This window comes from Natrix helvetica (assembly GCF_964273705.1).
Source record: "Natrix helvetica genome assembly, chromosome: 3".
Lineage (NCBI taxonomy): Eukaryota > Metazoa > Chordata > Lepidosauria > Squamata > Natricidae > Natrix > Natrix helvetica.
In genome coordinates this window covers 58271742-58284226 of record NC_138549.1, presented here as the reverse complement: position 1 = coordinate 58284226, position 12485 = coordinate 58271742, and the positions used below count along the sequence as shown (strand labels likewise).

Here is a 12485-nt window from a genome sequence, read left to right as displayed (position 1 = left end):
CAGGGGAACTCTGAAAGACGACTGGATGATGGACAGAAGCTCTAATGAATGGAGATTCCAGCCACCCTCACGCAGCCATTCTTTGATGGGCCTCCAAGACCAATTTGGATGGTTAAACATGAGTGGAATCAAACCCCTCGGGCCCCCAGCCCCCCCTAAGTGGAGCCTGGCACAGCCCACTTTCCTAGCAGAGAATTTGCTATGCAGTGGAGTGGAGATCTTGGCTTCTTCCACATAGCAACCAGCAAATCAAACCAACCCCTTACTGCTGGGGAAAACCCAACATCAGTCACATCAGCACCCCTCCCTCCTGGAGGGCAACCAAATTGGGAAGTTAAAGCCAGCCAGCTGAAAGCAACCTGGAACACATTCACCTCCCCCAGCTGCAAAGGGGTGGCTCCGAGCCCATAAATCAAGCAACCCCAGGGTGGGCTTTCTTCCCAGGCCATGGATGGGCTCAATGTCAGTGGATGCCTGCCCCTTCCCAGCAGATGGCGCCATTCCAGATAGCTGCCCTGGGCAGAACCAGGGACTGGGACTGCCACCAGGTCCACCCCCCCCCCCCAGCAATGCCTCAACAGGCTTTTGCCCAACCGATGGGTGTGGCCCAACAAAGGGGCTTACTACCCCAGGCAGCAGGCCAACAGGCTGCCCCTGTTCAACTACCAGCGCCCCCTCCTCCAACACCCCACGGTTTTGTGCAACATTCAACGGGACCCCAGATAAGCTGACTTACTTCATGAATCGAGTATTGGCGTACGTTGACCAAGTAGGCCCACAATACCCGTCTGATCGAGAGTTGATCCAAGAAATATCCGAGGAGAATGAATGAAAGAGAGGTTGCACAATGAATAGGGGAGCTCCATGAGGAAGCAGCTCCTGAGTTAGATGATGTAACTGGGTTCATCCAACTGATGTGATTTAACCATGTGGCCCAACATGTGGATGCTGAAGACCAGATCCAGGAATTGTGACAGGGTGGTCGTCCCATGAAGAAATTAGTTTGGGAGTTCCGGAGAATAGCTGGGATACTACGATACTGGCCAGAAAGACTCTTGGTCTACACGTTCAAAAAGGCCTTAGATCCCAAACTGAAAGAAGCTTGTGCCATAAGAGGGACCCCAGAACATCTCCAGTATTGGTACACCACTGCAATCATACTGGACCACGAGATTAACACCTATCGAAAGCCTGGTACCGGAACCCCTGCCAAAAATCCTTTGGCCCACCGAACGCAGAGGCAGCAAACCCAAAAGCCTCCACCAACCCCTCGTTCCTCAGGGCCCATTATAAAGTGCTACTGATGTGGTCAGCTTGGCCACAGGGCATCAAAATGCCAGGCGCCAGCCCCTGTTCCACAACCGTGCCAACCACCTGCCAGCGCAATGAGAAAAACCACCATAAAACCACCAGAAAAGGGTTGTCTGGTACAACAGCCAACGGAGGCAGAGAGCCATGCCAATGAAGAAGCCCCTGCCACCTCGAAGGAGGAGGAAGAAAATGCTGAAGACGACCCAATGGTGAGTGCACCTATCTCCCCTTTCAGATAAAAGCCAAACTCCAAGTACCAAAAATGGGGGTAGAAGGGGAAGTTGGGGCGATCGTAGATACCGGCTGCACCCAATACTTAATCAGCATGTCAATAGTGGAGCAACTAGGTATATGCACAAGACCCCTAACCCATCCTATTCGGTTTGAGCAAGTAGATGGAACCCTAATTGGGGAGGCTCTGGCTATGAAGATCACCGAGTTACTAAAGCTGATAATAGGCAGCCACTATGAGTTCCTCAGATTCATCGTGGCCCCTAGAATGCAGGAGTCAATTATCTTGGGACTTGCATGATTGGGCAAGTGGGCACCTACTATAAAGTGGGAGGACGGCATTAGAAAATTGATTATTGGGTTTGGGCCGTTACCACCAGTGGAGCCAAAAGGCCACCCAGGAACGATTGGACCCAACAGCCCAAACCATCCAGAACCTGCAGCAACCGCAGCAAACACCAAACCTCCAGGGATCCAACAAGTCCCAAAGATCTACTGTTCAGTGTGTTCAGTGAGGAAGACGGAAACTACCTTCCACCTCACCTCCCCACAGATTGTGCAATAGACTTCAAACCTGGGGCAACCTTACCAAAGCCAAAAATGTACTCTATGACTCCCAAGGAGATGATGGAATTGAGGAACTACATCGACACCAATTTAAAAAGGGGTTTTATTGAACCAGCAAAATCGAAAGTAGCAGTTCCAGTGCTCTTCAGAGACAAGAAAGATGGCGGAGTTCACCTCTGTGTGGATCTACGAGCTTTGAATGTGGTATGCAAAAAGAACACCTATCCCCTCCCCCTCATGAAAGATATGTTGAACCACTTGGCTAAAGGCAAGATCTTCACCAAGCTGGACTTGAGAGAGGTGTATTACCGTATACCAGTGGCGTAGCATAGGTTGTCAGCACCCGGGGCAAGGCAAGTAATTTGCGCCCCCTAACCCAAGGGCGGCCCGACTGCAGCTGCCCCTGGGTCGGCATCAGTCAAGTGAGGCTCTCCATGCTGGCCTCCTGCCTTCCTCCCGAGGAGGAGCTCGAAGGGCAGCGGGGAAAGGCTCGACTGAAGGGAAGCAGGTGCCGCGGGGGTGGGAGGCGCACCGGGGGCTTCAGGAAGGCGCCGGCTCCCCAGGGCGCTCCAGGAGGAGCGGGAGGACGTGGTGGCGTTGCAGCGGTGGGCAGACGGAGCGCAGCGCCGCTCTCCTTCGGCTCCTGCAGGGACGGCGCGGCGGGTCTTGCCGGCTCCGCTGGGAGGTAGGCGGTGCGCAGGAGGGGCCTGGGCGGGCCGGGGCCGGGGAGCTTAGTTTGCGGGCCGAGCCGGGCGCAGAAAGAGGTGGCCACAGTCCGGCAAAGGGTGGCGCGGGGCGAGTCAGGGCGCCCCCCCCCAGACGTTGCGCCTGGTGCGGCCGGCCCCCCCTGCACCCCCCACGCTACGCCACTGCCGTATACGAATCCGAAAAGGGGATGAGTGGAAGACTGTTTTTAACACTCCTCTGGGCAGTTTCCAGTACAAAGTCATGCCTTTTGGACTATAAGGAGCACCCACAGTATTCATGCAGTACGTAAATGAAGTGCTACATGACCACCTGTACCGCAGAGTACTCATCTATTTAGATGACATCTTGATCTTCTCTGAGACCCTGGAAGAATATGTGAAACTGGTATGGCAAGTCCTGAAAAAACTTCTAGCTGCCAAACTATACGCAAGATTATCGAAGTGTGAGTTTCACAAGACCTCACTAGGTTACCTGGGGTATCGTATCTCCAACAAGGGGGTAGAAATGGATCCAGGAAAAGTAAAAGTGGTGTTAGATTGGAAACCTCCAAGCACTCGCAAACAACTGCAATGCTTCCTTGGATTTGCAAATTTTTATACACAGTTCATTCCGACCTTCGCTGAAATTGCCCTACCATTGACTGAGCTATTAAAGACGGGCCCTTCCCCAACAAAGCCGAAAGCCAACCAACCATTAAAATGGACAATGGACTGTCAAAAAGCCTTTGAGAAATTAAAATGACTCTTTGCCCAAGAGCCCATATTGCAACACCCCGATCTAGAGTGACCATTCATAATCCAAACGGATGCCAGTGATGTCGTGATAGCCACAGTACTACTGCAAAAGAGTAAAGAAGGCCACCTCTTGCCATGTGCTTACATCTCCAAGAAACTCACCGCTACTGAAAGAAGGTGGGCCATTTGGGAGAAAGAGGCATTCACAATCAGGTGGAGCATGCTCACCTGGAGAAATCTCCTGGAAGAAGGGGATATACCGTTTGAGGTCTGGACTGATCATAAAAACCTCGAAGCTCTCCTTGCTCATCAGAAGTTATCCCCCAAACAAGTTCACTGGGCCCAATATTTCCAAAGGTTCAAATTCAAAATTAAACACACCCCACAGGAAAGAACCTGTTAGCAGATGCTCTGCCAAGAAAATCCCAGTTTGACAGTAAGAAGGAAGAAGTTATCCACCAAAGGCAACTCAAGTCACCACTTAAAGCCAAGATAAGCTGAAGACCGAGCTGAAAGCAGCCCTCTGGACAGATCTGTGGTTCAACAACAACAAGGACATCCTAATGGTGAATGATAGCTTAGCTTGGAAGGGGTCCAAACTGTGCATCCCTGCAGAGATGAGGCTGCAAGTGCTACAGCGGAGTCATGATGCAAAACTAGGAGGCCATTTTGGATTCCTAAGAACTCTCCATCTTGCCAGGCATCACTTTTGGTGGCCAAAGATGAAATCGGAGGTGTAAGATTATGTAAAAAGCTGTCCTACTTGTGCCACGATGAAAACCCGGCCGGGAAAGCGCCCTGGACTACTACAATGAATGGCCAGTCCTAGCCGACCATGGGAAGAGATCGCAATGGACTTCATTGTCGAGCTCCCAGACAGCAGCAGTAATAGAGTAATCTGGACAGCTATTGATTTGTTTTCCAAGCAAGTGCATTTCATCGCTTGCTCAGGCCTGCGCAAAGAAATTAGCGAAAATGTTTGTGAAACACATTTATCGTCTTCATGGGGTGCCAAAAAGGGTCATTTCAGATCTCGGAGTTCAGTTTACCGCCAAGTTCTGGAGAGAGTTCCTCAAATCCATCGGGTCCGCACAGGGACTCAGCTCAGCATTTCATCCTAGCACAAATGGGGCAGTAGAGAGGGCCAATGCGATGGTGGAACAATACATCCGGTGTTATGTGGACTATCAGCAAGACAACTGGTCGGACTTGCTACCCTTCGTCGAAGTGGCATATAATAATGCAGCAGTACCAGATTAACTTCTTTCCAGATTACCAATGGCATGGAATTTGTTCCCATGCCTGAGCTGCCTGAAGAACCTCCCTCCTCCATGTCTCTGAATGAATGGGTGGACACACTAAATAAGGGATGGGAAAATATGAAGAAGGCCCTAGCAGATGTGGCAAAAGCCTACAAGAAGCAAGCTGATAAACATCGCTCCCTCCAACCCCACTCTTAGGTAGGGACAAAGTTTTTGTGTCTACTAAATACATAAGATTAAGGATGCCTAATAAGAAATTAGGTCCAAAATTTCTAGGTCCTTTCCCAATAGAAAAGATAATTAACCCAGTTACAGTTCGACTCAGCCTACCCAGAATTCTAGGGAAAATTTACCCGGTATTCCATTGTAGCTTGTTGAAACCAGTAATGGGATCTAGCATAAGGCCATCCACCCAAGCTCCCCCTCCTCTTGTAGTGGTAGAAGGGGAAACACATTATGAGGTGAAAAAAATCTAATATTCCAGGCTGCATAGAGGTCGCTTACAATATTTTGTGTATTGGAAGGGGTACTCTTTGTCTGAAGCTACGTGGGTGAAAAGTTGGGATCTAAAAGCAGATAACTTAGTGAAACAATTCCATGAGAAGTTCCCCAACAAGCCAAAGGGTCACCCTGGGGGAGGTAGAGGTGGTTAATTGTGTATGGTAACTTCTAATTTTAATTCTCTTTTCCAGAAACCATTTTCTTTTTGAAGAGAGGCCGCCTGTCAGATCTGCAGTGGTTCCTTTAAGAATCTTTGGCCTGCCACACTTTCTTTCACTTCACTATACTATTTCAATATTGTAGTAATTGGGAGGGGGTGAATAGAAAGGAGTAGAATTGTGGAATGTGTTGTTGTCATTCCTTTATAGAAGCAAAGGTCATCTTTTGTCTCTGCACCTCAACACCTGACCAGAACCAGCGGGGTGGAGTTGGAAGAAGAAGATTGGACCATGTGATGGATTTATGGGAGTGGGCATAAGATTATGAACTTTCAACTGGGTGGAATTCCAGGAAGTGACTTCAGAGTTGGAATTTCACAGATGTGCCAACATGTCTGTTTTATTAAATTGGAACTTTAAGGATAACTCTGCCTTCTTCCGGTGGCACCGTAGGCATTGAAGGACGTTCCTTTGGGAACCCCAGCCTCGTGATCGCGTTTAAGCTGCTAGAACAGCGTAAATCAGCTGTCAAGCGGCTTGAAAACTCTCCCCTCGGGAAAAGAGGGGGAGGAGAGCAGTCGGGCAAGGGTAGAGCTCCCCATAGACCCCCAGGAGCAATTTTGGGGCTTGAAGGGTGAGAGCCCCCCAGCAGCCCGACAAGGCTCTGCATCTTGGGACACTTCTGCTGCAGCAGAAACAAAACACCATGACCACCCCTGCAATCAATGTTTTAATCTATAATTGAATAAGAAGCAGGCAGAGCAAAGACAGGAGCGATTATAATTGCAAGTATAAATTTTAACTCCAATGCAGTATCACTTCCTTCTGTGAAGATTGAGGAGAACAAAGGGTAATAAAGATGGCTTCTGCAAGTAAAAGGGTGTGATCAAAGCGAAACTTAAAAGGAAAGTATTTGTTAAATGTTTGTTAACGTCGTTAAAAGACTCAAGAGCTCAAGATTAAAGAAAACAATTTTGGTTTACTAATGAGCTATAAGATTTAACAAGTTTGGGGATTAAGTGGACTTTTTGGACTCAATAATTTGGTTGTTGGAAAGTCTGATTTGAATATTCGGAAATGCCTTCAAAACAAATCAAAATAAAGGATTTGTCTATTCATCAGATGCTTCAATTCATCTTAAAGGGACAGGACGAAATCAAAAAACAACTGCAGGACTTAAATGAACAGCTCAGAGAGACAAAACAGCAAACCACATGGAATGAACAGAGGATAGGTGTACTGGAGGAGGGTGCAGTTGGGATGAGAGACGAGATGAAGACAATCCAAAGAGGGAATGTAGAATTTGGAAATCAGATGATAAAAATGGAATTTGAAAGGATGTCTTTTTTCCTTAGGTTCCAAAACTTGCCAGAAGTTGAGAATGACGATCTTAAGGAGATTATGACCACAATACTAGCAGAATATATTAACAGAGATAAACAACAGCTTTGGTGGGATATTGACCTGATCTATAGGGTTAATTCAGCCTATGCAAGAACACACAATGTTCCAAGGGGAGTTGATGTTAAATTTCTTAGAAAAACTACAAGAGATGAGGTTCTAGGAGCTCAAAGGGGAGGACCATTAAAATATTAGGATAAAGAAATAACCATCCTTAAACAGATCCCAAAGAAAGTAAGAGATAACAGAAGGAAATATTCCTTCTTAGCAAAAAAATTATACAATAATGGGTGGTTTAGGTGGCTATTACCAGAAGGCATGTTGATTTTCTGGGAGGGCAGTAGAATTAGAATCAACACAGTAGTGGAAGCAGAGGCTTTCACTAAAAATCACAGTGCTCTCTTAGGTGAAATGAGGGATGTTACACAAGAAACAAAGGAGGGAGAGGCTGAAGCTCTGCCAGTGGACGGGGGGGAGGATGTGACAACTAGAAGACTCAGATCACAAAAGTGATTTGAAACATTATTGCAATTGTTGTTACAATGTACCTTTATGGAAGTGATACAAAACAAATGATTGAAACATACTGATGATTTTGTGTTAAACTCAAAACTGCTAATACTTATGTAAATGTCGGTATTTTTTTATTTTTGTTTGTAAAAGTTGTGAGACCTGGGGGGGCTTCTCCCCCCGCACGATGTAGCTGTCAAAATGTTCCATAACCCTATAATCCCTTTTCTCTGTAAAACTTTTAAAATCAATAAAATTTGAACAATAAAAAAAAAACAAATCAAAATAAGTGCCTCTAAGAGTGCTGGAAGTCACCCGGCCCAGCCACCTAAATTGCAGTCTTTATTATCTTTAGTGGATACACAAAGAGTGACATTTGAAGCTCTCCAAGGTGCTTTAAAGGCACAAGCCTCATTTCTGCAAGAAAAAATTACATCTGCTCTTAAAGATGTGTCTGATGAAATGTCTGAAATTAAGGACTTAATTCAAACCAGTAATCAACAAATAAGAGGATATAGTGGATACGTTTAAGGGTTTGTTTGCTTTTGTAACATCATTGGATGACAGGGTGGAAGAAATTACTCAGTCTAATGTGAATTTGTAGAATAAAGTTGATGAGATTCAAATCAAGATTGAAAAATCAGAGGCAGAAGTTACAATGATACAATACAGAGTGATGGAATTTGCTTTGAGAATAAGAGGCCTGAAAGAAAATAACCAAGAAAATTTGAAAGAAATCTTTGCAGAAGCTTTTGCTCAGTTAATTGGTGAACCAAAAGCAGAATATGATTGGCAGATTGAAAAAAAATATCATGTTAATTCATGGATTGCCAGACAGAGACAACTACCAAGATATATTGTAATCTATTTTGTTACCAGGAAAACAAGGAATGGAATATTACAAGCGACTTACGAAAGCAAACTACAGGTGGCAGGACAGGAGGTGGCAGTACTGAAGGAAATTCCTTTTAAAATATTGAGATCCAGAAAGGATTATGCATTCCTAGTTGATGAACTTAGAAATCGCCAGATACAGTATAGATGGGAGGCCCCAGCCGGATTGGTGGTGAATTATTTAGAAGAAAGATATTGTCTTAATTCAGTTTGGAAGGCAAAAGATTTTTACAGTAAGGTACTAAAGGCTGGATATCCACCATCCCCAGGATAAATTCAAAAGAAGAATCAGAAAAATAACAGGATGTGAGATAGTAAAAAAGGTTATCCACTTAGGACTCTATATTACAATTTTAAATAGGAGATTACATAAGTATAATTATGACCATTATGCACAAAATATAGATAGAGATGGATAAATGGGAGAACTTACAATAGTTTTTGCTGGGAAGGATAATAGTAATAAAATGAAAGTCTTGTTTAAGTTTTTATTTTTTCTTTAAATGATACCAAGATTTTAAAAAAAGGAAAAAAAGATGCAAATATGGAAGAATGGTAGAAAGGTATTGATAATTTTGTCTAATAATGATGGGAATATAGGAAAAGATTTGAGTAAGAAATGAAAAAATTATGCAAGATTAAAACTTGATAGAGAGTTTTTATAAGATGTTTTATAGACGGTCTTTAGATCTTAAAAAGTTAGCTTGTGTGTATTCCAATTTATAATTTAAATGTTGGAAATGTGATTGTGTCGATGCTATGTATTATTATGTATGGTGGATTTGTAAAGAAGCTAAAGCATTTTGGATAAAAATATGGTGGATTATTTAAAATATTCTCAAAAAGAGGATAAAGTTCACTCTTCAGTTGTTTTTGCTAGGTATAATTACAGACTGTACAATTATAGAAACTAATTTGATTCTGAATTTGATAATGGCAACAAGATTGCTGGAAGAAGGAAGAATTGCTTACTATTCAAGATTGGACGTTAAAAGTAATTAATTTAGCAGAGACGGCTAAAATTTCAGCATATTGGAAAGACTATTCAGAGGAAAAACACAAGTTGGAATGGAGAAGATGGATTGACTATATTTAAATAAACATTGGACTAAGGAACTTCAATTAGCTTATGAATGAATAAGGAATGTTATAGTTTATCCAAACTTAGCTTAATAAAAGGGGAGTTAAAGTACAAGAGGGAGGTAAGATGTTATAGTTGGTTAGCTTAAACTAGTGTATGATTGTTAAATGTTTATACCCTGTATTTTGCTCTGAAAAGTTGGGGGGAGGGAGGGTTGAAGGGGTGGCAGGGTTGGGGTGGAGGGAGGGAAGGGGAAATATCTGTAAATTCTACTAAAACTTTTCAATAAAAAAAGGATAACTCTGCCTTGGACTCTGATTTATTTCTGCATGATATTTGAAACGCTGACACCCACCCAGTCACATGACTGCTAAGCTACACCCACAAAATAGGCCCTACCCACAGAATAGGTAGTAAAAAATTTTGAAACACACCACTGGGCAGAATAGTGGCATATGGGTAGTGGAACAGTAGCAATGGCAGTGGCAAAGAAGATGCAGCCTTGTATAGAGACAAGGCAGGAGAGAGGAGAGAGTTTGATGCACACTAACCATGCCCTACTTATCCTATAAAATCACATGGCGTTCACAAATATTTTATTTCCACTAAAATTTAGAACAACCAAACTTGCCAGGCTTTGTTGTTTTGGACCAATGCTGATCCAAACTGTTTGGCCAAACTTCCAGAATACTATGGTTTACTAGATTAGAAAGAAAGCATATTTTTCATTCTTTGACCATCAACTGAAACTATGAATTTCAGGACAGAAGCAGAGAATCAGAGCAATAAAGATGAAGCTGAGATCTGCCATCTACCAAAGAATAAACATGTCTATGAAACCCTGGGGAAAAAAATCCAGGCACTACATGAGGTAAGAAAAATACTGACTATTTTAGTTGACTCCATCAAACCATACTATTGCATAATTCACTGATGTGGCTATAGACAAGTTCGCAAAGCCTCACAGAAAAAAATCCTTCAAACTAAAGCCAATCTTATTTTAAAGCACAACATTGAATATTTGTTGTTGCATTATTCCAGTATGCTAGTTTTGTGGATATTTTGTGGATATTCTGGATTCCATTATTCTATTTATTGCAGCTGAAAGTGGTGTTTCCACTGGGGTGAATTATTTTTCTATTTCATTGAAAGAAAACATTAGGGAGCCACATGGTTGCAAAGGCTAGTAATGGGCATGATTTATAAGCATGTCCAAAAGGACTGAAGTGTGTTTAGAAATTACTTTAGAGAATTTGGAAGAAATGTTCATGTGTCATTGCCCCATCGGAGCCAAGTTCTGAGGGGGAGGGGGAGATGGAGCTGGGGCTGATGAAGGAAAAGGGCGCAGCCTCTCTGGCCCAGGAGGAACAACTGGAAGAGCAGGACAAGATAGTTCCAGGTCCCTCAGGTCTCAAAAGGGTCACCAGAGAGGAAGAAAGGGCACAGGATGACTGAGTAAGGGAAGAGGAGATGGAAAGGGCAGGCAGCAGAGCAGAGGAGCAAAGGAGGTCTGGAGACGAGCAACTGCCTCCCTTGCCCAATCTATGAGCATGGAGAATGGAGAGGAGGTAGAGTCAGAGCAGGGTAACCCAACTACTCAGGAGGAGGGCACCCTAACCCTCTTCACAAGGCTCACCTGGGAATGGGATTTAAGGAGATGCTGGAAGGAGGGGCTTTTGTCAGGAATAAGTGTTGTACTTGCCAGCAACACTTGTTGGTTCAATAAAAGGAGATTCCATCCTTTGTATTACCAGTGTTGCTTTCATGCCCCACCCCGGGTCATAACAGAATGTTAATGTTAAATGTTCTTGCATTTATTTAGTTACAAGAAAATGATCAATTGGTGCATGTGAATAGCCACCAGGCTTTACCATACAATCATTTTTCCAGGAGCCCACAGCCATTAACTTTAATCTTTAACATATAAATATGAATTAACATGATTTTCAAACCCCCTGGTCTCTGATTTAGATATAGTAACAGCCACCATGATAAGTTATGCATCTTCATATTCCAGTGCAATACAGTACAATATTCAATTGTCTAAGACTTCTGGAGTGTAAATATTATGTCTGATGTCATCCTGGGTTCTCTCTCCAGGAGGTGCAATCTGAAAGGACCAAAGCAGAGAAGATGGCAACCTTAGCTGAAGTTGAAAAGAAACACAGTCTGGAACTCAACAAGCAGCTGATGGATCTTTCTAAGAAGCAAGATGAAATTAAAAAAAGCCAGACACTTCTTATAGCAAAGAAGGACAAGTGCGTATATGTGGCTTTTGTATTATTACATCTATGAATTCCACCCATGAGAAGAAAATATTTTGTGATGTTCAAGAAATGTGTTTTACTTTTCATTTTAAATCCTTCTGAATAGAGGCCTAAACAAACTTAGTTTTCTCTTTCTGATATGTGTTATATGTTTAATTTTGAGTCCTACTGATATATGATGGAACAAAGCTTGAATTGCAGCATCAGAGCTCTTTCAAAAGTTGCACTAATAATTTTATATTAATTTCATAGTAGAAAAATATCCATATAGTAAATAATATTAGCTACACAATTTAATTTTTAATTCAATTTAAATCAAATCAAATTTAGTTCTTTTTTGCCTCATCCCTTAGAAAAAAATAAATATTTATATCAGTAGTAGTAATTATTGTAATAGCACTTCTTGTTGTGGTGTTATCATCATCATCAATTTTACTCTCAAAAACATTAAATGGTTGATTATAAATGCTTGGTATGGACCAACTGCCATCCAAAAAGCAGTCAAAACCAACTATCAAGTGTTTCTCTTCTAAATTAATCAATCCATTTCTCCTTATAGGAAGATTAATGAGTTGATAAAGAATATGAAAGGGAAGGAACAACTCCTTGAATTACAATCTACAAAGGAACTGAATCTGTCACTAAGTCTGGAGAAACCTGAACAAACTAAAGTCCAGGTAATAATAGAACTTCTACATATGGTTTTACAGGACTAGGTTAATGGATCTATGAGATGACTTTAGAAAGAAAGTTAACTAGGATGTTTGAATAGATAACAGAACTGGTTAGCTCCCCCCCCCCCCCCCGCAGTTAGGGCAGCTGGTGCTTGGGAGGAAAGGATTGTGAGGGAAGCAAAACCA

The 12485-nt window shown here is 43.0% G+C and overlaps 1 protein-coding gene across 1 annotated transcript in view; it reads left to right on the top strand.

Annotated features, from left to right (window-relative positions):
* PDE4DIP (phosphodiesterase 4D interacting protein) overlaps positions 1 to 12485 on the top strand; it is a 356229-nt gene that overhangs the window by 54499 nt on the left and 289245 nt on the right. The window contains exons 3-5 of the mRNA XM_081947133.1: positions 10121 to 10229; positions 11459 to 11616; positions 12185 to 12302. Coding sequence (XP_081803259.1) covers positions 10121 to 10229; positions 11459 to 11616; positions 12185 to 12302 — 385 coding nt within the window. The remainder of the gene's footprint in view (positions 1 to 10120; positions 10230 to 11458; positions 11617 to 12184; positions 12303 to 12485) is intronic.